The following is a 27,666-nucleotide window of genomic DNA, read 5'->3' as shown; positions in this document are numbered from 1 at the left end:
CCGGCTAATTTTTTGTATATTTTTTAGTAGAGATGGGGTTTCACCATGTTAGCCAGGATGGTCTCGATCTCCTGACCTCGTGATCTGCCCACCTCGGCCTCCCAAAGTGCTGAGATTACAGGCGTGAGCCACCATGCCCAGCTGATGTTTTTCAATTTTTCATAAATAAAAAAACTATGCAAATGAAAAAGTTTATTATTAATTTCTGGTGATAGAGTTGTACAAGAAAGAAAATATCATTATAATTCATTACTTATTTCAGGAGTAAATAACCTTTAGATAGACAAAGTAATGTAACCATCAAGTAGGATTTCAAATTTGAGAGGAGGGAAAGAGGGAGAAGTTGAAGGAGGAAAAAGAGGGATTTCAGCTTTAAAAAGCTAAAATTTCACCTACTATACTATAAAGTCAGTAAAAAATATATCAAAAAGGAATAAAAGCATATAATTTCAGGAAAAACAGCTTAAATAGTTGAGAATGTTTACTTTTAGGAAGCAGGACTAAAGGAGAAAGAAGGGGTAAAGCAGATTACTGATTTTCATTATTTCAGAAAAGGGTTAGGAAACAGAAACACTTCTTTTAATACTATGGGGCTTTTACATTGTATACATTATTTTATATGAAGTTAATTTTGAATACTGTCATTAGCTATCATTATAGCAATTAAATCTTTCATGTTTCCAAAAGAATGTTTGATATGATTAACTCATGATCAAATAAATTAATCTGCTCTAAAATTAGATAAGGAAACATTTTTAAAACTTGGATACCAGAAAAGATTACTTCATGGGCCACACAATTATGCATCATAGTGAAAGTCTCACTGAGAAACTCAGCTCTAGTTGTTACCTTTGGGTATGGCAAAATGGCTCCTTTCTGTTAGTAGCTGGATCCTCAAATGTTCACTTTTTTTTTCTTGAAAAGGGGATTTTTTAAAATAAATGTTTTAAAAAGAAATTTTCACATTTTATCAGTTCCTTATATTCTTTTACTATTAATATAATTGACATTTACTTTTGCTTATACTCACTAGGATATTTTATAGCTCATAGATTATCTTTTTTGCCTTATATATCATATACCTCTATTTTTAAATCAAATTTCAACATGCAAACGATGAGTCCTTCAAACCTGGTCTTATAATTTACCAGATATCGTATTTTGCTGAACATAAATTTCAGTAGCTATTCTCATGTATTTTGACCCTTAACTCATTTCTTCTGTTACATTTGTGTTTTAGATTTGGTACATACAGAGGGGCAGCTTCAAAATGAAGAAATTATGGTAAGTGAATATACTTTATAGAATTAGAAATTAACGTGCACAATGTATTTAGACTTTAAACCTATCTCCATAGTCATACATAATAAATATCCTCATGATATTATAGGTTCTGTATCTAAATCAACCAGTAGAGAAAGTTATTCTCAATAATAATATAAGCTAAATGTACATTCATAAATTAGGCTCTTTCATAGAGAGTGACGGCAAGATAAAACAATTCATTTTTTTTTGTTTTATTTTTCTCATTCATTTACTTTGAAGTATTTATTTGGTTTGCTTTTTTTCGTTTGATTCTGTAGGCATTTTAGAATAGGAATCAAAAAAGGTCGAGATGCCAAAATTGAATGTTAATTTAAGCATGAAAGGACAAGGGAGATTCAGATAAGGGGAACTAGAGCATAGGATCAGCAACAAATAAGCCAAAGAGAGGTGAGGTGGAAAGAGAACCAGTATTTTTCGACAACATTCCATTGGGCTTTGCTTGTCAAGTGAAATGAATGCCTGTTGATGAGGAAGCTGCTGCCTCATCAGGAGTTCCTCTGTTCCTGGTAGTTGGTCAGGCCCCGGTTTTAGACTAACACAAAAAAGTAAAACAACTGAATATCTATTAGGTGGTCATGCTTTGTTTAATTAAAGTTTCCCTAAGTGAGGGTTAAAATCGTACCTTATGCATTAAGTTTACTTCTTCACAACTTGCCGGAAGCTACTATTAAATCAGTGTTTCAAAAAATTCTGTAGGAAGTTTTTGAATCCCTTTGGTTCCTTTCTCTCCCACCAAAATTCACCCGAGTACTGGGGAGGCCAGTGAGGTCCTGAAAAATAATTAATGTTACTGAATTTTATCTTCCTGTTTTTTTCTGTCTTTACCTAGTAGGTTATGATTAGTAAGTCCCTGCTACCTTTCGTATATTGTTTCAGGACTGCACTGTGGAGAGTCACAGCATTATAGAAAATTTGAAAAATAGCAGGGGGGAATGGGAGGCTGGAAATCACCCATAATTTTATTACCCTGTCACAAAAACTTTTACTGTATTTATTTTCTTCTAGTTGTTGACCATTTGCTGTACAGTTAGAATAATAATGTGTGGACAATTTTGTGTCATTTTTTTTAACTTAGTATTATACAGGCTTCATAAGTATATTATACAGGCTTCATAAGTACAATTTTAAAATAATGTTTGCCAATTGGCATACATTTAAACTAATTTTCTTTTTCTTCCCTCTGTCATTACACAGTTTGTCCCCTCTGTATACACAGGGGACATCTATGCATATTCCTGCTACTGTGACCTCCACCTTTTTTCTTACTTTCTAAGATTAAATTTCAAGGAATAGAATTACTGGGTGCAAGGTTATAAGCATACTTAGAGCTTTTAAAATATATTGGCTAATTGCTTTCCAGAGAAATTATGTAAATATAAAAATGTAGTCATGCTTCAGGGTAGTATATTCTGAGGCAACACTAACCAAAGGAAACTTCTTTATTATGAAAAATACTTCAGAAAGACACTTTTTTTCTTTTTTTTGAGACCGAGTTTTGCTCTTGTTGCCCATGCTGGAGTGCAATGGTGCAATCTCTGCTCACTGCAGTCTCCACCTCCCGGGTTCAACCAATTCTCCTGCCTTAGCCTCCCGAGTAGCTGGGATAACAGGCATGTGCCACCACGCCTAGCTAATTTTGTATTTTTAGTAGAGACAGGGTTTTTCCATGTTGGTCAGGCTGGTCTCGAACTCCCAACCTCAGGTGATCTGTCCACCTCAGACTCCCAAAGTGCTGGGATTATAGGCGTAAGCCACCGCACCCAGCCGACACTTTTAAAAAATTAGAAACTGGGCATGGTAGCTCACACCTGTAATCCCAGCACTTTGGGAGGCTAGTTTTGAGGCTAGTTCAAGACCAGCCTGGACAACACAGCGAGACCCTGTCCCTACAAAAATGAGAGTTGCAGTTTTTAGCTCCAGTTGCTATTTTTCATCAAACCAAGGCTTGTATTTAGCTGATACGTACCACAACTATTATATGTAGCTGGCCTTATATATTGTTATGTATTTAGAATATTACTCTTGCATCAAGCCATTTCTTCTGCTAACTGCTTGTTAACAGTTAACTAGCACTGCTAAAAGCATTTATATTGATTTTTTTCCCATACAGGCACGTGATGGCTCCGCTACTTACTTGAGATTCATTATTGTATCAGCCTTTGACCATTTTGCATCTGTGCATAGCGTTTCTGCAGAGGGAACAGTAGTCTCAAACCTTTCCTCATAATTATAACAAAATGCTCTTGCATGATTTTTTAACAATATATTTATTTAAACAGGAAGTTGTCACTGATATACTTTATTAAAAGGATTTGTATCAATTTGTTTCAGTTTTTATTTACATTGTTTTCAGTATTTGGGGTAAAGGAATTTTGTTTTTATCAGTCAGCAGTACTGGCCACCATGGAGGAAATGAGGAAGCTTTGGCTTCAGTATATAGCTTAATCGAGGAAGTGACTGCACATGAAAATTTAATGTGTAATACATTGCATCCCCACAGCATCCACTCTGGTGCTCTTCAGATTGTAGTGCATTAATTTTTTAATTGATTGATTGATGCAAAGAACTAAGTGAGCAATATAGACAGTAAACAATTTAAGAGGTCAGAAAAGAGAAAGTACTTATGGACAGGTTTCATTGAGGTCATGGAACCTGAGGTGGGCCCTGTAAAACAAGTGATTTTACTTTTTCTTTTAATTAAAAAGAATTTTTTTTGTAGTAGGGTCTAGCTGTCCCCCAGGCTATAGTGCAGTGGCTCAATCTTGGCTCACTGCAACCTCTCCATCCCCTGGGCTCAAGTCATCCTCCCACCTCAGCTTCCCAAGTAGCTGGGACTACAGGTGCATAACACCATGCCTGGCTAATTTTTTAATTTTTTTGTAGAGAAGGGGTTTCACCTTGTTGTCCAGGATGGTCTCAAACTCCTGAGCTCAAGCGATCTGCCCACCTTGGCCTCCCAAAGTGCTGGGATTACAGGCATGAGCCACCGCACCCAGCCTTTACTTTTACTTTACTAACCTCAGAGAAGGGTTAGGAAATACATCATCTTACTTTTTGTTGTTGTTTTTGAGACAAGGTCACCCAGGCTGGAGTAAAGGCTTGTCTCAAACTCCTGGGCTCAAGCGATCTGCCCACCTCAGCCTCCCAAAGCGTTGGGTTTATAGGCATGAACCACCACACCTGGCCCTCTTTCTCTTTTTTAAGAATACTATTTCTTAAGTCCATGAAAAGATCTAGAAGCAGTGACATCCAAATATCAGTGAGCATATAAAGTACCCAGATTGTGATCTCTAAATACCTTTTCCATTAATTGGAACCAAGACTCTTTGGAGGAATGGCCAATTCCAAAAGTGTGACAAGAAATAGACAAGATGAGCCTGGGACATTTTGTTGTGCCAGAAAGTAGAGACTAATGGATAATGTCAAGAGGATACAGAAGCCACCATGAAAGTACTATTATTAGCAAAAAAAAAAAAAAAAAAAAAAAAGGGCAATTTGAGCAGGAAAAAAAAATTTACAATTGACTGCAACCATACTGAATGTATTTAAAAGTGAATTCATATTGATAGAAGAGAAAAAATAAAAGACCAAAACAAAACCCTCATTGGACTACACAGGATGTAACTAGGGCAGAATTACTCATTTGAATATTTGTATTTAAAAAGAAAGAATTGGGCATCTATCTATCATGTACAGACTATATTTGAGAGTTACTAGATAACCCTAGTAGATGAGAGAAAGTGCTTTGCAGAAGAATTCCTGCTCATTAATGTGCAAGATATGATAGAATTAGAGAATCATCATTAGTCCAGGCATGGTGGCCCATACCTATAATCCCAGCACTTTGGGAGGCCAAGGTGGGAGGATGGCTTAAGCTGAGAAGTTCCAGACTAGCCTGAGCAACATAGCTAGACCCCATATCTACAAAAAAAAAATTAAAAATAACAAAACCAGGCAGAGTGGTACATGCCTGTAGTCTCAGCTGCTTGGGAGGCTGAGGTGGTAGGTTTGCTTGAGCCCAGAAGATCGTGGTTTCAGTGAGCCATGATTGTGCCACTGCCCTCCAGCCTGAGTGACAGAGCAAAACCCTGTCTCAAAACAAAAAAAAAGGAAAAAAAAATCATTGATTTGCATGAAATTAAACATTGATATAGGCAACAATCAGTGGATGAGCTGATTGAAAGATTGGTGGGGAACTTTGCAATGCAGGGATCTGAGTCTATTGATTTATTAAAAATGGATTTGTGTATCAGTTAGCTTTTGCTCTGTTACAAACCACTTCAAAGCATAATGGCTTAATGCAACAATTTCATTTGCTCACAATTCTGGGGATCTGCTGGCATTTTTTTCTGGCTTGTGCTTGCTTTGCTGTACCTGTGGTCAGCTGGCAACTCCTATGGTCTAGATAGTGTAGGATGATTTCACTCACATGTTTTAAGGTTTGCAGGTTTCTGCTGCAAGTTTTTTCTTGTCCTCCAGGGGGCTAACCCAGGCTTCTTCAGATGATGGTCTCAGAATTCTGAAAAGTAGCAAAGAGGGAAATCCCCAGTATGCAAAGTTTTCTTTTTCTTCTGCTATCTCTAAACACAGTGCAAATGATTTTTGAGTCTCGGTTTGCCATCAGATTTGCTGTTGTCTGTTTGCCAAATCATGTCATGTGTCCAAGCCTAGAGTGAAAACAAGAGGTGCCTGCCCAAGGGCATAAATACAAGGAAGTCTGAAAAAATTGGGGCCAGGCACGGTGGCCCATGACTGTAATCCCAGCACTTTGGGAGGCTGAGGTGGGCAAATCACCTGAGGTCAGGGGTTCAAGACCAGCCTGGCCAACACGGTGAAACCCTGTTTCCACTAAAAATATAAAATGAGCCAGGTGTGGTGGCATGCACCTGTAGTCCCAGCTACTCAGGAGGCTGAGGCAGGAGAATTGCTTGAACCTGGGAGGCAGAGGTGGCAGTGAGCCGCGATCACGCCATTGCACTCCAGTCTGGACAACAAGAGCAAAACTACATCTAAAAAAAAAAAAAAATTGGCTTGGGTGAGAGGGAGCCATTACTGCTACAATCTACTACAGTCAAACACGGTATGCTTCCTGATGTGATTTTATGTGAAGCACACAGACCAACCTATGAAGTCCTCTTGCCAAAATTACTGAACCTGAAATTTAATCAAACTCTAGCGATAACCTCCATTTTCAGGAAACTCAAGAGATAGAGGAACAAGTAAAGCAACACTGCAAGGAATGAAATACACTAGTAGCCATTAATGCAACTTACTGAAATGTCCAGATCTGTGCTTTTCCTGGATATGGCAAGATAATACTTCCTGGCATTTTTTTTTTTTTTGAGACGGAGTCTTGCTCTGTCGCCTAGGCTAGAGTGCAGCGGCCGGATCTTGGCTCACTGCAAGCTCCACCTCCCGGATTCACACCATTCTCCTGCCTCAGCCTCCCAAGTAGCTGGGACTACAGGCACCTGCCACCTCACCGGGCTAGGTTTTTTTTTTTTTTTTTTTTTTTTGTATTTTTTAGTAGAGACGGGGTTTCACCGTGTTAGCCAGGATGCTCTCGATCTCCTGACCTTGTGATCCGCGCGTCTCGGCCTCCCAAAGTGCTGGGATTACAGGTACTTCCTGGTATTTGTTTAGGTAGTACCATGTGACCAGTTCTGGCCAATGAGATGAAGAATACTTGACTTCGTGGCTGAGGCATTTAATTGCCTATGAGAGCTTGTTTCCTCCTGTGCCCCTTGGGGCTCTTTTCCTCCTGTGCCATAATTGACCAACGATGTTCTGCATAGTAACTACTTTATCAGTCTGGGTCTGGAAATGATACTGATGTTTGACAGGTAGCAGAGCTCCTCAAATCTTTCCTAGTAATAACAAAATGCTCTTGCATGATTTTTTAACAATATATTTATTTAAACAGGAAGTTGTCACTGATATACTTTAAAGTATTTTATCAATTTGTTTCCGTTTTTATTTACATTCTTTTCAATATTTTGGGTAAAGGAATTCTGTTTTTATCAGTCATCAGTAGCTCAATCTGAGATGGGTATATAGGAGAAGTAAGAAATTAAGCTTCATTGTTTTAAGCCAATTAGATTTTGGAATTGCTTGTTACCACAGTATAACCTAGCCTATCCTAACTGATAAACAAGTCTAGAATGTGGCTCATCCTACAGGGCAAGTGACCTGGTTTCTTCATAAATTCAGTGACATAAAAAATGTTAATTAAGGAAAGGGGCCAGCTGTAGATTCAAGGAGACCTAAGAGCTCCTATAACCACATGCCATGTATGGATCGTGATGGATGCTGATTTGAATAGACAAACTGAAAAATGACTTTTTTTTTTGAGATGGAGTTTCTCTCTTGTTGCCCAGGCTGGAGTACAGTGGTACAGTCTCAGCTCACTGCAACCTGTGCCTCCTGGGTTCAAGTAATTATCCTGCCTCAGCCTCCTGAGTAGCTGGGATTACAGGCACCTGCCACCACACCCGGCCAATTTCTGTATTTTTAATAGAGTTGGGGGTCTCACCATGGTGGCCAGGCTGGTCTCAAACTCCTGACCTCAGGTGATCTGCCTGCCTCGGCCTCCCAAAGTGCTGGGATTACAAGTGTGAGCCACTGTGCCTGGCCAAAAAAGGACATTTTAAGATAATTGAGGAAATTTTCTTGTAGACTGGATGTTATTCATTTTACTACGTGTGAGACTGGCTTTAAGCTTATGTAATAAAATGCATAAGCTTAAATGCATATAGAACTATGGGTGACTGAAATGCATATAAAGCATATGAGATGCATATAGAATTATGGATGAAATGCATATATACATGAGATGCATATAGAACTATGGATGACTGAAATGGTCTGATAATCTGGAATTTGCTTACTATTTAAGCAGAGACTTTATAAAGGAAAAGGGGTTAGTTGAAGAAGCAAATGTGACAATAATTTATTGAATCTGGGTGATAGATATATGGAGGTTCATTGTACTAGTATTTCTACTTTTATATAAGCTTTAATTTTTTTTTTTTTTTTTTTTTTTTTTAGATAGAGTCTCACCGTCTTTTAGTTTTTTTTGAGATGTAGTTTTTCTCTTGTCCTCCAGGCTGGAGTGGGATGGCACTATCTCGGCTCACTGCAACCTCCACCTCCCAGGTTCAAGTGATTCTCCTGCCTCAGCCTCCCTAGCAGCTGGGATTACAGGCATCTGCCACTATGCCCGGCTAATTTCTTTGTATTTTTAGTAGAGGCAGGGTTTCGCCATGTTGGCCAGGCTGGTCTTGAACTCCTGACTTCAGGTGATCTGCCCGCCTCGGCCTCCCAAAGTGCTGGGATTACAGGCATGAGCCACTGTGCCTGGCCAGTTAGCAACAGTTTTAAGGCTGTTAGTACTTACTGTTAAGTCACCTTCTAAGATTTGTTACACAGATTTACTCTTGGAAAAGCAGGGGTTTCTTCGTTTGTTTGTTTAGATAGAGTCACATTCTGTCGCCCAGGCTAGAGTGCAGCGGCATGATCTCAGCTCACTGCAACCTCCGCCTCCCAAGTTCAAGTGATTCTCCTGCCTCAGCCTCCCGAGTAGCTGGGATTACAGGTGCCCACCACCATGCCCAGCTAATTTTGTTGTATTTTTATTAGAGACGGGGTTTCACCATGTTGGCCAGCCAGACTGGTCTCGAACTCCTGACCTCAGGTGATCCACTGCCTTGGCCTCCCAAAGTGATGGGATTACAGGCGTGAGCCACTGTGCCCGGCCTGGAAAAGCAAGTTTTAAATGGAGAAGAGTAGGAAAGGCATTTCAAAAGTCACACTGGTATAACAGATAAAAGATGTGAAGGTGAGTAGTCATTCATAATAATGAATTTGGGGAAAGATGAATAGAAAAGTCTAAGTAGAGCAAAAAGTAAAACTAAAACTGAACATTACAGCTATATCACAGGCTTTCAGGTATTTTCTTGTAACATTGGAACCATTTAAGGTTTTTGAGAAGTAATGTGAATTACAGCAATTGTGTTCATGTTCAATAAAATGAAATGCTGAGCATTTTCTTTTTGCCAAGTTTCTAAACTGAAATGGCAATAACTCTTTGTGTAAGAAACACTGTGTTGAGGCTTACAGATTGCTAAAAGGGGTCTCCAGAGGTTATCTGATTGATTTCTTTGGCATAGGCCTGGTGAGTTATCTTTAAGTCTTTTTTCTCTGTCTTCTGTGGATGCAGGAAACAAATGATGACTGTAGAACATCCACTTCATATATAGTATTGAAAACAGCATGCTTTAACCTTCATTTTTCTAGGCTTTAAAAAACTCATTATCACCTTAAACCACTCCAAATTTCAGGCAATAAATATGACATGTAACTTTACCTTTTTGCTTTGTTTTGTTTTTCACTGCTGAACTACCCCCTCACCTCTTTTCTTTTTTTGAGACCAGGTCTGTCGCCCAGGCTAGAGCTCAGTGGTGCAAACACAGCTCACAGCAGTCTTGACCTCCCAGGCTCGGGTGATCCTCCCACCTCAGTGTCCTGGGTAGCTCGGACTGCAGACATGCCACCACACCTGGCTAATTTTTTCTATTTTTATAGAGATGGGGTTTCACTATGTTGCCCAGGCTAGTCTCAACCTCCCGGGCTCACAGGATCCTCCCGCCTTGGCCTCCCAAAGTGTTGGGAATATAGGTGTGAGCCCCTGCTCCCAGCCCCTCACCTTTTTAAAGTCTCATTTGTCCTCAACTAGCATCCTTTTTCCCCCTCATGTGGCCTTTTCTCCACCTGCCCATGGACTCCTGACTGCCACTGTGCTGTGTGTACTACGTAATGAGGCCTTTGTGTTTGCTGTTTCCTCTGCCTGTAGTGCTCTTGCCACTGGTATCGGTATAGCTGGCTTCCTCATTGACATCAGGTCCTTACACAAAATTTCCTTCTCAATAAGCCTTTCTCTGGCCTCCCTATCTAAAATTAGAGTGTTCCTGCACCTTTCCCTCGCAAGAGAAACACATTCAATCTTTTTTCCCTGTTTTATTTTTCTCCTTTTCTTAGGTTAGGGACCTGACGCAGCCACCCTGTGTTCTGTATTTGGGAGTTTTTATACCTGACTCTTCATTTCTATCATTAAAATTCCACTTACATTTTTTTCTTTTAATGATATTAATGATAGCCCAAGTATCCTTTGAAAGATGAGGGCAGTGCCACCTGCATTCAGGTGTGAGTCTCTTGAGTAGGAAGTTTAATCAATTGAATTACCCCGGGCGCTCTCACCCTTATAGGGACAGCCCTGCTTATCACTCTCTAACATATATTTTTTCTATTTATCATGTATATCATGTTTATCAACTCTCTCACTAGAATGTAAGCTCCCCAAGGCAGGGAGTTTTGTTGCTTCTGCTCATGACTGTATGCCCAGGGCTTAGAATAGTGCCTGGCATATATATTCTCAATAAATATCTGTTGACTGAATAAGTGAACATTGTTCACTTATTTGCATGCTTGTATCTCTTTATACTGTAGAATCTTTGAGGAGCTTTGAATAAAGCTAGTCAATAATATATGAATTTTTGGATCACTTACTGTGGACCAATGCCTATCACAGCGCCTTGCATAAAGTTTAAACCATAAATACTTATTTAAAGGGATGAATAAAAAAGTAAAAATCTAATGACCTTTTAACCATGTACCAAGTCTAGGCAAAGAAATATTACAGAAATGAAAATTGTGTTTATCACTCATTTATACAGATTTTTTTATAGCACATTGCATTTATTGAGCCCTCTCTCAGTAATGCCCCTCTGCAGGGGCCAGGCTGGGGGAGGCATCCTTTGTGGGCTTCACCTTCTAGGTGATGTTCCAGCAGCCCTTTGTAACTTGACCCTGATAGACAGCCTTCTGGGAGATAGTGTGTGGCAGTGTACATCAAAGTTTTAAACATGCACGTAGTCTTTGACACAGAAATTCCATTTCTAGAAATATATCCTATTAATCAGATAAAGGAATATACAAAGATAAGTGGACAAAGATTTATAGCAATGTTTATAAGATAGAAAAACTGGAAACTACTATGCAGCCATATATTAGAAAGTAGGATATATACAAACATCATTTTATAATGGGATATGAATTTTATATATATATATAAGCTTATAAATATAAAATGGATACTTCTGGTTAAAGATGATGGGGTAAAGGGATTTTTACCTCATCCCCTTTCTCAAAACATTCACAACAAAAGGAATTATAAAAAGAAAAACATTTTATCTTCGAGGAAGCAGCTATAACCCCTAACATCAAAATGGGACACCTACTCACTAAGTACTGTGAAATGAGGATTTTGGTAAAGGAAGAAGCTGAGAACTGGCATATGTTCTCTCAAAGCTAGAGACTTCATTAAACGTGTCATGGTTATGAAAGGCTTATCCAAGAGTCCCTTGTTTAGATTGAAAAAGGCTGCAGGTGAGTCAGGAGGATGGCGAATGTCTCCAGAGAGCCTTGAGGTTAATCCCAGAATGGCAGGGAAGATGGAGCTGGAGGAGAATCAGGCAGGATACACCAGAGGAGACTGCTGGAGGTAAAGCATGATGAAAGAAGTTGTCTTAGCTCCAGCTGCTCTAACAAAATACCATAAACTGGGTAGCTGAAACAACAGATATTTATTTTCTCACTGCTCTGGAGGCTGGAAGTCTGAGATCAGGGTGCTGGCATAGTTTCTGGTGAACCCTTTCTTCCTGCGTTGTAGGTAGCTGCCACCTTGCTGTGTGCTCACACGAGCTCTTCTTTGTGTGTGTGCAGAGAGTGCACTCTGGAGTCTCTTAAGGAACACTATTCCTGTCTTATCAAGGCCACACCCTTATGACTTCATGTGATTTTCATTACCTCTGTAAAGGCCCTATCTCCAAATAAAAGGAGGTTAAAGCTTTGACATATGCATTTCGGGGGTTAGAGGGGCACAATTCAATCCATAACAGAAGGTGGAAAAGCATCCAAAGCAAAGGGAGTGTAACTGAACGGGATTTCCCTGAGCCCCATCTCAAAGGAAGGAACTTAGTTAATAATAGGCGACTCAAGACAGCGAACGTCAATGAAAGTTGCAGATTGCGCCAGCTGACTCCTCATCCCACACTATGTTTCAGCAGATAACAAGCCCCACTAATGAAGACTCATAATCAGAAAAGACCCAGAAGGGAACTGCTGTGGGTCAGGTTCTCTAGAAGCAGAGCGTCCGACAAGGATTCTTTGAAGAGTGATTTATTGAGGGAACGCTCTCAGGAGAAACCTCTAAGGTAGTGAGAGAGAAGCAGGATCAGGCAGAGGGAAAAATTAAACATATGGCTTCTGCTGAAGTCTAGCGTCAGTCTGATCCCATAGGGAGCTCTGGAGCATGACTGGCACCAGAGAAGTAGACTACCCCACCTTGCAGCAAGGGAGCAGGCTTTTATAATTTCAATCCATCAGCCATTGGCTGTGGGCCACACTCAGGTGGAGGACATAATCTCACAGGTATTTCTGGGTAAGATAGCTCCTATCATGAGGGCAAATTCTCAGGAAAGAGTGCATCTGTGAGTCATTAGCAGCCAACACTCACAGCAGCTGGCTGATGAGTACAATGGCTTGGTAAAAGCATCTGGGCAGAGCACCAACACCACCTACTATAGCAGCGGTTCTCAAAGTGTGGTTCCTGGGAAAGCAGCATCAGCCTCACCTGAGAACTTGTTAGTAATGCAAATTCCCTAGCTCAACCCCAGACCTACTGGAATCTTAAATTCTGGGGATGAGCCCCAAGAATCTGTGTTGCAGCAAGCCCTCCAGGTGATTTTGTTGCATGCCCAAGTTTGAGAACCATTGAACTACCCTGGCCTATGGCTAGCACTGTAAAACAAAAGGATTGGAACTGACCCCAAACTTCTTGCAGTCTCCTGCACATAGCCCTTTTTCCACCTTTGCCCATGTAGTTCTCCCCACTTGAAATGCCCTTCTCCCTTCCCATCTTCTCAAGGCTCCCATCCCAACTTATGGAAGTACTGGGCATCTTTGAAGACCAAGCTCAAATGCCACCAGCTCCAAAAAGCGTTGTTGGATTCACCCAGCTCTGAGCATTTAGTCTTCACTCTAACATATATTCCACCTTGAGTTATTGTCATTGGAGTGTATGTCTGGTCCCCTGTGAGATTAAGCTGCTGGAGGACAATAGCTGTTCTTTGTCTATCTTTGCATAACTCTGCACCCAGAAAAGTATCAATGCTCAATGTTTGATGCATTAAGTTGAAGAGAATCGAATTGGAAAGCCGGGGGTCTATTTTTATCATTCTGAAAACCTTCTCAGTTTCAGCTACTATTACTTGTTGAAAACGGGGAGATTTCTGTGCATTTATAGACATGAATTGGAAGACCATCAGAGAAGTGATTCAGAAGAGTCTTGCCTTATATGCTGTCTCCTTTTGTGGAACTTAGGAGGGACAGTGAGTGCTCAGCTGTGCTTCAGTCATGTCATTCTCACAGCTTCTCATTTTCAGTATAACCTCAAAAACTCATGCCTGTATTGGTCATGAGTGGCTTTGGTAGGATGGAAAATTTTTATTCAGCGTCCCTATTGTCTTGTCCTCCTTCCACCCCCAACCTCCAAAAAGAGGGCCTGAGGAAGCAGTTGTGAGACAATAATTATGATAATCATAATAGCCAACACTTCATGACATTTTCTCCAAATCAGGCACAGTTCTCAGTGCTCTACTGATGAATCTATGGACTAGGCACTATTGAAACCCTGTTTTATAGGTCAAGATACCAAGGCAGCTTGATCAAAGTCACCCAGCTGGCAGGAACAGAGCTAGGACTCTGGCCTTCGAGTTAGAGATCCGGTTTGAATCTCGGCTTGTTACTTACTAGTTCTGAGAAGTTATGCAAGTTACTTAACTCTCTGAGCCCTGATTTCCTCATCTGTAAAATGGGGATAATCATCTCCTCTTTGAGATATAGAGATTAAATGAGATAACATATCTGAAAGTGAAAGTGACTGTGCCTGGTAGATGATTAATAATGACTTTTTTTTTTATGGAGTCTCGCTCGGTCACCCAGGCTGGAGTGCAGGGGCACCATCTTGGCTCACTGCAACCTCTGCCTCCTGGGTTCAACGGGTTCAAGTGATTCTCCTGCCTCAGCCTCTTGCAATAATAACTATTTTTAAAATAATAAAGTGACAACATTAATAATATTAACTTTGTAGCAACTAAAGTATAGCTAAAGACAATATGTTCTCATGCTAGCAAAAGGTCTCCAGATCCATTCTTTGATGTCATGTTGTAAAGGTAATTTGATTCCAATGTGAAAAATTGTTTCACTCCAGCAGGAGTTCATAAGACAAAACCACATTTAACATGTAACATAGGGCCTGAATGTTCTTCCCCCCAGATGAGGCCCTTCCAGCATATGGTAGTTTTGCTGGTCAGATTACATGGGTAATCAGATACAAATTGGAAAAGAAAATGTAAAGATCACACTGAAGCCATCCAAAATAGCCTGATATATTTTAATCATTCTGTTATTAGCTTACTGCATCTTATAACATTTTCTTTTGAATCAAGTCACAGCCGTGTGTACTTTAGGCTGTGGCCATCATAAACAAATATGTAAAGACACAGAGTTGAAATAGATGAATACCAATGGTTATCCGTCAGTTTGATGTAATCTAACACTAATGACCATTAAGAGACTTGCGAAGAAATCAGAGAAACAGAATTTCACATATGAGCTTCTGCATAACTGAATGACAGCATTGCTGGTGCCTATTGTTTGGTTTGGTCAAGGTTATGCTTTTGGGAAGCCAACCCTCCCTTCTAGATGACTCTGTTGAAAAGTGAGGCGAGTGGAAGATTTCAGGGTACAGAGAGCTAGATTTCTATGAAATATATTCAAAGATGGTAAAGTGAGTACTCTCCTCTTCCCTGGTAAAATTAGAGATGTGTTACCATGGGAACTCACCCATCATCACCAGCCATGTGGACAGGTTTAAATCTTTTGGCAAGGAGAGGATGACTGCCTCCTCCTGTTTCTAATCCCTCCTCTTCCAACTCCTCATCTCTTCCTAACAACTGGAATTCTTCCCATACTTGGTTCTAAAAACTAATTTAGTGTCTTAAATGATCAATTCCATAAATGCAAATTGGATAAAATGAATTTCCCTAGTAGAAGGAATGCCAGCTTGAATTACTTGGTATCGGAGTGGCTGGAGAGAGATACCGTACCTCAGAAGTGTGCCTGTACAGTGCAACTGCTCTTTCAAAGATGGTGTGCAGGGAATGTGGTCTCCACAGTGGGAGCAGTGTCAGGCTGTACTTTCTTCAACAGGGAACTAGCCTGAACAGCTCAAGTGTTGCGTCATTTTCTGATAATAACAATTTGTCTTGATTGGGTGCTGTGGCTTGCATTCCTCAGCTGGGAATTGTTTGCTTAGATCAGAAAAATTTGAGCTAGCGATTCAGCTAGGGACACAGGTCAAAGGTAAAAGCCAGCTGGGTCTCAGGGAGAGCCAAGCCTTGAGAAGCCCTCCCGTTGGTCACCTAGAATTGAGGTATCTGTCCAGATTAACTGTAGAGCTTTTCCAGAACAGCACGAACTTCCTCTGGATTGTAGTTCCAAGGGCCAGATTTACCCTGCAAGAGAAATGAATCAGGCATTCCGAGATTTCCAACTTGCAAGGAACATGTAGGTCTGGAGGTTAGTTGCAAGATCTGGTCAAATGATGTCTATGTAGGAGCCGTCAGCATGGCTAATTCAGTGGCAGATGCAACCGTGAGGTGGGTGAGAAAGTGTGTACAGTGGCATCAGCAGTTAACAGGAAGGTTGGACAGAGAAGCAGGAAAACTAGAGGACATAAAGTGACATAGTCTTTCAAAAAGAGAAGAGTTCTGTACAAATAAGCTTTTCTTCCATACTTAGACCTTCAGACTGACCTAATCTTCTCCAGCCTTCACATCAAGTTCTACCCATCCTACCTCAGAACCATCTCTGCCTCTCCAGTTCTACTGCCCTAGGTCAGCCCTTTTCATCCACAACTTGGGCAGCTGCCACCCCTCCCAACTATCCCCAGTCCTTAGTCCCTGCTCCCTCCTGTCCATTTTTCAACCAGGAACCAGTGAACTTTCTTTTTTTTCTTTTTTTCTTTTTTTGAGACAGAGTCTCACTCTGTTGCCCAGGCTAGAGTGCAATGGCACAATCTTGATTTACTGTAACCTCCGCCTCCCAGGTTCAAGGGATTCTCCTACCTCAGCCTCCTGAGTAGCAGGGAATACAGGCGCACTCCACCACACCTGGTTAATTGTTGTGTTTTTAGTAGAGATGGGGTTTCGCCATGTGCGCTAGGCTGGTCTCTAACTCCTGGCCTCAAGTGACCCACTCGCCTTGGCCTCCCAAAGTGCCAGGATTACAGGCGTGAGCCACCACGCCCGGCCATGGAACCAGTGAACTTTCTTTTTCTTTTCTTTTTTAGAGAGTCTCACTCTGTCACCCAGGCTGGAGTGCACTGGCACAGTCTTTGCTCACTGCAACCTCCGCCTCCTGGGTTCAAACAATTCTCGTGCCTCAACCTCACAAGTAGCTGGGATTACAGGTGTGCGCCACCACGCCTGGCTAATTTTTTTGTATTTTTAGTACAGACAGGATTTCACCAGGCTGGTCTTGAACTCCTGACCTCAGGTGATCCACCCACCTGGGCGTCCCAAAGTGCTAGAGTTACAGCCGTGAGCCAGTGAACATTCTAAGTACAGGTCTGATCATGTCTCTTTCCTGCTCCAAACCTGTCAGTGGCTCTCCTTTGCCCTAAGATGAAGGCCAAACCCCTTGGTCCAGAATGAGACCCCTGTGTAACCCCAATGTCCCCAATTCTTTATTCACACTCTGCCCTACTAGGCCTCAGTGCCTCCGCCCACCCTCTTCCCTATACTGCAGTGATTTTCACTCACTGTGCTCACTGGGCCAACTCCTTACCCTTTAAGGCCCAAGCAATTGCTGCCCCCTCTGAGAAGCCTACCCTTCCCTAGAGGTTGAAAACCTTACAGTCTAGGCCGGGCGCGGTGGCTCAAGCCTGTAACCCCAGCACTTTGGGAGGCCGAGACGGGTGGATCACGAGGTCAGGAGATCGAGACCATCCTGGCTAACACGGTGAAACCCCGTCTCTACTAAGAAATACAAAAAACTAGCCGGGCGAGGTGGCGGGCGCCTGTAGTCCCAGCTACTCGGGAGGCTGAGGCCGGAGAATGGCGTGAACCCGGGAGGCGGAGCTTGCAGTGAGCTGAGATCCGGCCACTGCACTCTAGCCTGGGCTACAGAGCGAGACTCCGTCTCAAAAAAAAAAAAAAAAAAAAAAGAAAACCTTACAGTCTGAGAGCCAGACCAGTCCTGATGCCTCACATGCTTTCATATGCATGTTGTCTGCAGCTGCTGTTGTGCTATAACAGCAGAATTGAATTGTTGCAACAGGGATTACTTGGCACAAAGTTGAAAATATTTACTATCAGGCCCTATACAGGAAAGGCGTTCTGACCCCTGCTCTGGAGTCCCCCAGCAGTTGGGACACTGTAATAGTCGTATTTGGGTCTTCCTTATCCCTCAGCCTGTGAGTAAGGGTGTGGGCCATTTTCTTTTTTTCTTTTTTTTGAAACGGAGTCTCGCTCTGTTGCCAAGGCTGGAGTGCAGTGGCACAATCTCGGCTCACTGCAACCTCTGCCTCCCGAGTTCAAGCAATTCTCCTGCCCCAGCCTCCCAAGTAGCTGGGATTACAGGCACGTGCCACCATGCCTGGCTAATTTTTGTATTTTTAGAGACGGGGTTTCATCATGTTAGTCAGTCTGGTCTTGAACTCCTGACCTCATGATCCACTTGCCTCGGCCTCCCAAAGTGCTGGGATTACAGGCGTGAGCCACTGTGCCCGGCCGGTCTTTTTTTTTTTTTTTTTCAAGATGGAGTTTTGCTCTTGTTGCCCAGGCTGGAATGCAATGGCGCAATCTCAGCTCACCGCAACCTCTGCCTCCTGGGTACCAGCTATTCTCCTGCCTCAGTCTCCCAAGTAGCTGGGATTACAGGCATGCACCACCACAGCCATCTAATTTTGTATTTTTAGTAGAGACAGGGTTTCACCATGTTGGTCAGGCTGGTCTCCAACTCCTGACCTCAGGTGATCTGCTTGCCTTGGCCTCCCAAAGTGCTGGGATTACAGGCGTGAGCCACCGTGCCCAGCTAGGTGTGGGTCATTTTCAATTCATTTTTGTGTTTCCGGTATTTGCACAGGGTCTAACTCAAGGTAGGGACTCAGTGCCCAGGGTACCTCAATCATGCCTGAACCATGTCCCAAGGTACAGGAAAGGATGAAGGACCCAAATTCTTCTGCCGTGACCATTGCACCATGGGGAATTTGCCTGCAAGTTTTTGCTTGTTTTATCTGAATAAGTAGGGTCAGCTTGATCTTGATCTGTGGACAGAGGAGCATCCATATACTTGGTTTCATCTGCTCCCTAAGGCTTGAAATCCCTTCAATCGCTTTAAAACGTAGTTTCTACCTTCTTAAGGGAGGCCAAGCCAACTGTATCTAAAGAGTCAGAGGCTATGCACTTACCTCCCTCACCCTGACCAGGCTGGAACTTTCGAGAGGAAGCAATCACAAGAAAGGGAGCCTGAAATGCATTTCTGCCTCACATCCCTGTGTCCAGCATTTCCAGCTCCAAACCACGGGTTCCATTCCCCTTGAGCCTTCTACACCACCAGTCCTGGTTCAGGCCTGTCTCAGATGTTAGCAGCTTCAGACCTTCTCATTTCTGGCCCACCCGATCAGGGGATTTAGAATTGAAATCAGAGCCTTGCCCAGTGTGACCTTGGACAAGTCAATTCCCCTCTCTGAATACTGTTTATAAAACAAAAACAGACTGGGCATGGTGGCTCACACCTGTTATCCCAGCACTTTGGGAGGCCAAGGCGGGCAGATCACTTGAGGCCAGGAGTTCAAGACCAGCCTGGCCAACATGACGAAACCCCGTCTCTATTCAAAATACAAAAATTAGCTGGGCATGGTGTGTGCCTGTAGTCCCAGCTACTTGGGAGGCTGAGGCAGGAGAATCACTTGAATCCGGGAGGTAGAGGTTACTTGGGAGGTTGAGCCAAGATCACTCCACTGCACTCCAGCCTAGGCAACAGAGTGAGAATCTGTATCAAAAACAAACAAACAAACAAAAAACAAAACAAAAACAAAACAAACAAAAAAACCCCAAAAACCAAAACCAAAAACAACATTCTCTGTCTCTCAGTTTGAAACCAGACCAGGACTGGGCCATCATCTGGGTTCGAAAGGCAGCCGGGAGGATGCAGCTCCAGTCCAAATGCTAGGGACTTTTGTGTGCATTATTTCATCCCCTGTGAGGTGGAGACCAACATTCCCATTTTGCAGAAGAGGAAATTGAAGGTACTCCAAGAAGTGAAAACACTCGCCCATGGTCACATGGTTGGTAAATGGCTAGGTGGTGATTTGAATCCAGTTCTGCTTGATGCAAAACCTTCTCTTTGCCCTTCCCCTCCCTGGGCCCCTTTGCCCTCCCTGGACCCTCTGTCCCCAGGTCACCACCTTGTAGAGGATCCTGCCCTCCTGGATTACATAGAGCCTCTCAGGCAGTGCTGCGTAGAGCTGGCTGCTCTGGTTCTGCATGGTGTCCACCACCACAGGGCACTGGGGGCTCCTGGCCAGCAGTAGATGGGCTGCCTGCAGGCGGTCCTGAAGGTTCCGGTGATTTCTGATGTCCATGTTGTTCTTAAAAGCCCAGCCATCTACAAGAGAAAGGCCAGGCACCAAGTCCCACTGACATAGCACACACTTCCTGCAGACTAAATAGCCCCTCACTTTTTTTTTTTTTTCTTCTTTAAGACACAGTTTCACTCTTGTTGCCCAGGCTGGAGTGCAATGGCGCAACCTTGGCTCACTGCAACCTCCGCCTCCAGGTTCAAGCAATTCTCCTGCCTCAGCCTCCCGATTAGCTGGGATTACAGGCATGCACCACCATACCCAGCTAATTTTGTATTTTTAGTAGAGAAGGGGCTTCTCCGTGTTTAGGCTGGTCTTGAACTCCTGACCTCAGGTGATCCGCCTGCCTTGGCCTCCCAAAGTGCTGGGATTAGAGGCATGAGCCACTGCGCCCAGCCAATAGCCCCTCGCTTTTAACTGAGGTTCTCAGAGCCCTTGGCAATGATTTGGTCTAGTTTCCTATTATGGTTGAATGTGCAAGGTCACATCAGGAATTAGTGATTGATCCAGAACTGAAGCCCAGGGCTCCTGGCTGTCAGGCCCCTGCTCTTCAATGTGAAATAGTCCAATAAACCAGCACTCCTTGATCTTGAATGTGCATGAATCATTTGGGGACCTTGTTATAGGAAGATTCTGATTCGGTCTGTCGAAGGTGGAACTGAGAGTCCTTCTAACTCCCAGGATGCCAAGACTGCTGGCACCTAGACCATACTTGGAGAGGCAAGGGTTTAGATCAGTAGTTCTCTAAGTGTGTGTCCCCAGACTAGCAGCATCAGCATCACCTGGAAGTTTGTTAAGTAGTGCAAACCCTAGACCTCAGCCTAGATGGACTAGGAATGGGACCCAGACATCTGCATTTTGACAGCCTTCCAGATGATTCTAATTCATACTGAATTTAAGTACTACTGCTCCAGAGTCTAAACACTTTTCTCCTAATTCTTCACCACAGTGTTCTTTCAAAAATGCAAATATAGGCTGGGCGGAGTGGCTCATGCCTGTAATCCCAGCACTTTGAGAGGCCAAGGTGGGCAGACTGTTTGAACCTAGGAGTTTGAGACCAGCCCAAGTAACATGGTGAAACTGTTTCTACAAAAAAATACAAAAATCTAGCTGGGCGTGGTGGCGTATACCCGCAGTTCCAGCTACTTGGGAGGCTGAGACGGGAGGATCGATTTAGCCCAGGAGGTTCAGGCTGCAGTGAGCCATGTGAGTGCTACTGCATTCCAGCCCCAGCCCAGACGACAGAACAAGACCCTGTCTCAAAAAAAAAAGTTCTTCTCCCTTAGCTTCCCTATTTATCCGATCAAAATGTTAGAATCCTCTCCTAGCCAGACCCTGTCACTCCAGGTGTTCTGCTCTCTGTACCCTGGTTGAAAGCACAGACTGTGAGGTTAGCCTAGTGCAGGGCCTGGGAGTGATGGGTGCTCAGTGAATAGTGGCTCTTTCCCTCTCCCCTCCTCTTCCTTCCTCTACCTCCCAACCTTGAGATGGGGCCTGGGGAAAAGGGAGAGAGAAAAGAGAGTGAGAAGAGGTAGAAGAGGCAGAGAATCTTTCTGTACCTGATGCATGTGCTTCTTCAATGTAAATGATGAGAAAATCTGCTATGGAACTAAAGTCTTCAATAAGCCTCTTGAATTGGTCGAATTTGAACATAAATGAAGGTCAGGTACAACTTCCAAAATTCAGCACCAGTGGCCTATTGCCTGAAACAGCAAGAGCCATCACAAACTGAGAATCTACACACAGTTTTCTTTTACAAACACCATTTTCACTCCTATGTTCAATTCTGTTATTTTTATTGCCCCCCCACCCCCAACCCCAGGATGGGTCCTAGGCACTGGGGTCCGAAGCCTAGACAGCATGACTTAGCAGGGGATGAAACTGGTTTACTCCTCTCCAAAATGAGAGGTTTTTTTAGGTGGTCTCAGTGGACCACCTGTAGTTGCCGCATGGTAGTTTAAATATAAGAGGAGTCCCTTTCAGGCAGTTTATAAGGCAGGTATGCATCCATTCTCTCCTGTGATGGGATTAGTAATACAGCAAGGTTGGTAATTTTTTCCCCCATTTTATAGACAAAGAAACTGAGTTTTACATACTTGCTTCAGGTCACACAGCAGGTCAGTGAGGAATTAAAATGAACATTCTGGTTTCTGAACTCTCAATTCAGTGCTTTCTATTCATAGCACTTCAGTTTCCTCATCCACAAGGGGGCATAATAATACTTTGTAGCATTGTTATGATGATTAAATAAATTAATAGAGATAAGGGCTTAAACTGGTTCCTGGCCCATAGTAAGTGCTTAATAAATGTAAGCTCTTGCTATGAGCTTTTATCTCCTCCCTGACCTATGAAGTAGGGAGGCACCGAAGGCAGCTCCACAAAGACAGTGAACGCTAGGAGCAGGACCAGCTGCATAATTTGCTGGGCCTGCTGCCAAATGAAAATGCAGGGTTCTTTGTTCAAAAAGTGGGGGAAAGTGCCGTTAAATTTATGAAAATATAAAGACTTTTCTTTCTTTTTTATTTATTTTTTTGAGATGGAGTCTCGCCCAGGCTGGAGTGCAGTGGTGTGATCTCAGCTCACTGCAACCTCTGCCTCCGAGGTTCAAGCGATTCTCCTGCCTCAGCCTCCTGAGTAGCTAGGACTCCAGGTGTGCGCCACCACACCTGGCGAATTTTTGTATTTTTAGTAGAGATGGGGTTTCGCTATGTTGGGCAGGCTAGTCTTGGACTCTTGACCTCAAGTGATCCACCAGCCTTGGCCTCCCAAAGTGCTGGGATTACAGGCCTGAGCCACCATGCCCGGCCTAGAATACAAAGACATTTCTAATCTTCTGCAGTCCCTCTCTTGACCTGGCATCGTGTATTTTAGTTGCTATTTAATGTCATATTCCCCTGGCACAGGGATATTCATAGAGTGAGAGCAGATCCTCACAGCTACCCAGCACCCCAGAGACCAAGTGTGTGTGCACTTCCCTCTCCCTCCAGCCACCAGACCAACATGCCATGCCCTGCCCAGCATCACAGAAGTTGAGCCAGACATGGCCCCTTCCCACCTGCCCACCACTCCAACCCACAGGGCACTGCAACCACTGTAAGGGACATACTAGGTACCTTGATGGGGGAAAGGATGGGCAAGAGGCTTCCCCCACCCTCAGTCACTTGGCGAATTGCACCATGGCACTGCGAGTCCAGGATGGGGACAGCTGCCATGCAACACGGGGATGTGACACCTGCCCCCACCTTCCTCACATCTGTATCTAGGCTCACTCTGGGGTCAGGAGATGGCAGAAGTCACTGGGTGGGAGCAGGAAGGAGCACCTGGGGATGGGAGAGTGGGCCTTAGAGAACATGTCCTGGAGGGGCAGGGAGGCTGTGGAAGACAGGAGCCTGTGTGAGCGGAGGCTCCAAGTCCTCGGGACATGCTCCGTTGTCCCATAGGGTTTCACTTACAAAATGCAGATTCAAAGATAAAATTATGAAGAATTTCAAGACATACTTTGCAATTCTGGTGTGCTGAAAACAACAGCAACAAAAATTCAAGACAGCTGCTGCAGAACATTAAACCTCAAGGACAAGGCCCTTTTGAGTGTAGGTCCCTGTGTGCTTCACTGGTCCCATATCCATGAAGCCAGCCCTGAGTGGAAACCTTCTGTAACTCTCCATCCTAGACCAAGGACAACTCTGGGGAGCAGCCGACCCCCTCTGGTTTACGACCAGAGCTGACGTTGTTGAGCCCTTACCATATATTTATTGGAGCATGGCTGGTCTTGCACTGTGACATGGCCTGTTTAAGTGTCCACATACCCCCAAATCCCCCTACTCATTGTCCCCTGAGGGCAGGGTCTGTTCCTCATTCATCCTCGAATCCCCCGCATGTAGCACACTCTCATTCTATCTACAAGTATTTATTCAGCACTTTAAATATGCAAGTCTCCCTGCCACACACTGGGGATCTGGCAGAGAATGAGACCAGCAGCTCTCTGGCTGTGTGCAGTTTGAAGTCTGCTTAGTGGGGAGACAGGCAAAAAAAAAGTAAGTAAATGCATAAATGAAGAAGTTTCCAATTGTGATCAGTGTTATGAGAGAGGCTGTAAAGGAGTGACCTACTTTAGACAGGTGGGGTAGGGAAGGCCTCTGAGGAGCTGCCATTTAACCTGAGAAATGAAGGACAGGAGAGAACCAGCCATGGGCAAAGGGAGAAGGAGATTCTAGTCAAAGAGACTCACACAGAGCCCCCAAGGAGGGACAGAACTTGGTGTGTTCAAGGCCCCACAAAACCACTGGCAGGAAGCAGGCATGGAGAGCAACAAGAGAAGGGCTAGAGAGTTAGGGATGGACCAGAACAGGCAGGCTCCCATAAGCCTTTGTAAAGAATCTGGATTTTATCCTAGGTATGTGGGCTATCATAGGAATATAAAGCAAGGGTGGTGAATATTGTTGCATATTTTCTTTCTTTTTTTTAAGAGACGAGATCTTGTTATGTTGCCCAGACAGGAATGCAGTGGCTATTCACAGGTGCCATTGTAATACACTACAGCTTTGAACTTCTGGGCTCAAGTGATCCTCCTGCCTCAGCCTTCTGAGAAGCTATAACTATAGGCACACTTGACTATATCTGACTCATTTGTTGCAATTTTGGCTGCCCAGCTCTTAACTCTCCTTTCTACTTAGAATTCCCTATTTTGTATTCTATTTATCAAACAGTGTGCCCAGCCTTGCTCTATGGAAGACAGAAGGGCCAGGTTCACACTCTGCCCCTGGCAGCCAGGGCTCAGGCAGTGAACCCAGCTGGGCTAATTATACCCTTCCACATAGATCTTTGATTCTGGGAGTCATTGAGATGGCAGAATTCATCCACAGCCCAGTTGTGGTACCCCGTAAGGGATGGTGATGGGTTCCCATAGCAACCACAATGACAGCAGGATCCAAGCCCAACTATTGATGCTAAAAGACAGTCCAATCAAGACCAGCTGGTATTGTTTCTGGAAAGCACTCAACATCTTTCCAGTATGTTCCTTTATGTACAAATGTGTGTGTGACCAAGAAAACCAGAGGGAGCTTCTGTTGCTTACAAGCCAGAACCCTGACAGCTACAGTAGGGCCATGTAATGACCAGACGTACACTTGAAGATCACTCTGGCTGCTCTGCGGAGAAAGGACTAAGAGTGAAAATGAAAGTGATGGATAAGCAGTTAGGGGGCACTGGAGAAGTCTACATGAAAGACAACGGGCCTGGATGCAGTAGCTCACACCTGTAATCCCAGGACTTTGGGAGGCCAAGGCAGGAGGATCGCTTCAGCCCATGAGTTTGAGACTACTCACAGTGGGCAACATAGTGAGACCTCATCTCTGTAGTCCCAGCCACTCAAGAGGCTGAGGCCGGAGGATCCATTAAGCCCAAGAGGTTGAGGCTGTGGTCAGCTGTGATTGTGCCATTGCACTCCAGCCTGGGCCACAGAATGAGACCCTGTCTCTAGAAGAGAAAGAGAGAGAATGGGAGCCTGGGCTAGCTAGTGTGGGGCAGTGGAGCTGGGGAGGAGGCAGAATTGACAGAGTTTGCTGAGAGATGGGGAGTAGAGGGCATCTTAACTTGCATGTGGTTTATTTGGTTAACTATATCCCCTCTGTGTTCTGCAAAGAATTTAAAGCTCCTTACACCTATACTAACACATTAAATCGAATTTTTTATTTTTTATTTTTGAGACGGAGTTTTGCTCTGTCACCCAGGCTATAGTGCAAAAGCGTGATCTCAGCTCACAGAAAGCGTGATCTCAGCTCACGGAAACTTCCGCCTCCCAAGTTCAAGGAATTCTCCTGCCTCAGCCTCCCAAATAGCTGGGATTACAAGCGCACACCACCATGCCTGGCTAATTGTTGTATTTTTAGTAAAGACAGGGTTTCTCCATGTTGGCCAGACTGGTCTCGAACTCCTGACCTCAAATGATTCGCCAGCCTTGGCCTCCCAAAGAGCTGGGATTACAGACGTTAGCCACTGTGCCTGGCCAGAATTTTTTAAATCATGCCCCTCTGGGAGGCAAAGAACAGGAGGGGAAAATGGAATACACACAGGTCATAGGTCCCATGCATTTGTTGTAACTGAGCTATATTTTGACTCTGAGTTTCCTGGTGGCCAAGTAAAAGAAGAAACAAAATTGGTTTATAGTCCTCAATGTTTAGTATATGAGAGGAAAGCAGACTAGTTTCACTGGACACACGCAGCAGCTCTCCTTGTCTTTGGGTCACAGACTTTTTCCTAAGAGGCCTGAGGAGGCATTAAGTGACCTCAGTCTCTGCTGGTTGACTGCACTATGATTCCTCACCCACGTGACAAGGAAGCCCAGGCTTCAGGAGGGCAGCTAGCTCAGAGGTCAATTGTGGCCAAGTGGCCAGTCACTGGCCTCCGATGACCCCAGAGAGTCAGTCACTCTGTCACTCTTTAGGTAGGAACCCAAAAAGCCTGGGCAACATAGCAGGACCCCATCTCTAACAAAAAATTATCCAGGCGTGGTGACACATGTCTAGTCCCAGCTACTTGGGAGGCTGAGGCCTCAAGACCGCTTGAGCCCAGGAATGAGGCTGCTGTGAGCTATGGTCATGCCAGCGCACTCCAGCCTGGGCAACAGCGTGAGACGCATCTCAATAAAAACAAAAAATAAAGAACCCGAAAGACTTATGGTCATGATCCACTCTAAGTATCAGCGGTATGAAATTTTGTTTTTAATTGGGGAAAAAACTCAACATCCACTGATTCAGATGCTGGAAGAAACAGAGTCATTTGTTTAATTATTTATAGTGTGGTTGGGTACAGTGGTCAGTATTGAGGGCAAAGTTTAAACTCAGTTCTCTGCTTTCCTCAGCAGCAGAGAGATAAAGGATGGGTGCATGGGGGCTGGCACCCTGCCCATGTCCACAGACCACAGTGCAGAGAACACCATTTCCAGAATCCAGTGAAGACTATCAAGTCCAACTCCTTTGTATAAATGGGAAAACAGCCCAGACCAGTAAATTACCCCCGACATCAGGATCTCTCAACAGAGAAATCCTATTTATAGTTACTGGACAACACTTGTAAGTACATTTGGAAAGATGTTAGAAGATTTTAAACAGGGGCTGAAATAAAACCAGGTTCAGATTAACTCTCAAGTATCCAGAAAGTAAATCATCCAGAACTTGCCTTCTGCCACACCATGCCAGTTACTCGATGTTTTATTCTGTGTGTGTCCAAGAGTGTGTGTATATTGTGTTATTGTGTTTGTGCATGTGCATGGACACACAGAGGGCTGGAGGTGGCTGAGAGTTTCCCTGAGCTCCTGTTGTCTTATCCAGGAACAGCAAGTGCACGAGCTGAGAGTCAGAAGTCCAGTTCCAGCTCTTCTAAGAATTCACTGTGTGACGCCAAGCAAGTCATTCACCTCTCTGGGCCTTTGCATCTCAAAAACGAAGCAGTTGCTTTAGATTATCAGTAAAGATTCTTTATGTCTCTCTGTCTGTGGCTCTGAGTTCAGAGTTCATACACAAAGCATACAACAGAGCTTTTTGGTGGCCTGGTGGGTTTCCAAAGTAGTTACAACATGT

At 43.7% G+C, this 27,666-nt stretch overlaps 2 protein-coding genes across 3 annotated transcripts in view; one reads left to right on the top strand and one right to left on the bottom strand.

The window, feature by feature from the left end:
* HSPB11 (heat shock protein family B (small), member 11) overlaps nucleotides 1-8,631 on the top strand; it is a 27,365-nt gene extending 18,734 nt beyond the window's left edge. The window contains exons 5-6 of one of the 2 annotated variants that reach the window (XM_011973798.1): nucleotides 1,241-1,284; nucleotides 8,432-8,631. In XM_011973798.1, coding sequence (XP_011829188.1) covers nucleotides 1,241-1,284; nucleotides 8,432-8,491 — 104 coding nt within the window. In that variant the 3' untranslated portion in view covers nucleotides 8,492-8,631. Of the gene's footprint in view, nucleotides 1-1,240; nucleotides 1,285-3,436; nucleotides 3,648-8,431 lie in introns of those variants that run through there. The other variant, XM_011973797.1, reaches the window with a different exon arrangement.
* A 6,191-nt stretch (nucleotides 8,632-14,822) lies between these two features.
* Nucleotides 14,823-27,666, bottom strand: part of DIO1 (deiodinase, iodothyronine, type I) — a 17,362-nt gene continuing 4,518 nt past the window's right edge. Inside the window, 3 exon segments of the mRNA XM_011973796.1 lie at nucleotides 14,823-15,959; nucleotides 19,916-20,115; nucleotides 21,649-21,792. Coding sequence (XP_011829186.1) covers nucleotides 15,891-15,959; nucleotides 19,916-20,115; nucleotides 21,649-21,792 — 413 coding nt within the window. The 3' untranslated portion in view covers nucleotides 14,823-15,890.

The sequence above is a fragment of the Mandrillus leucophaeus genome, unplaced genomic scaffold (genome assembly GCF_000951045.1).
Source record: "Mandrillus leucophaeus isolate KB7577 unplaced genomic scaffold, Mleu.le_1.0 Scaffold14, whole genome shotgun sequence".
Lineage (NCBI taxonomy): Eukaryota > Metazoa > Chordata > Mammalia > Primates > Cercopithecidae > Mandrillus > Mandrillus leucophaeus.
This window is presented reverse-complemented; position numbering and strand designations above follow the sequence as displayed.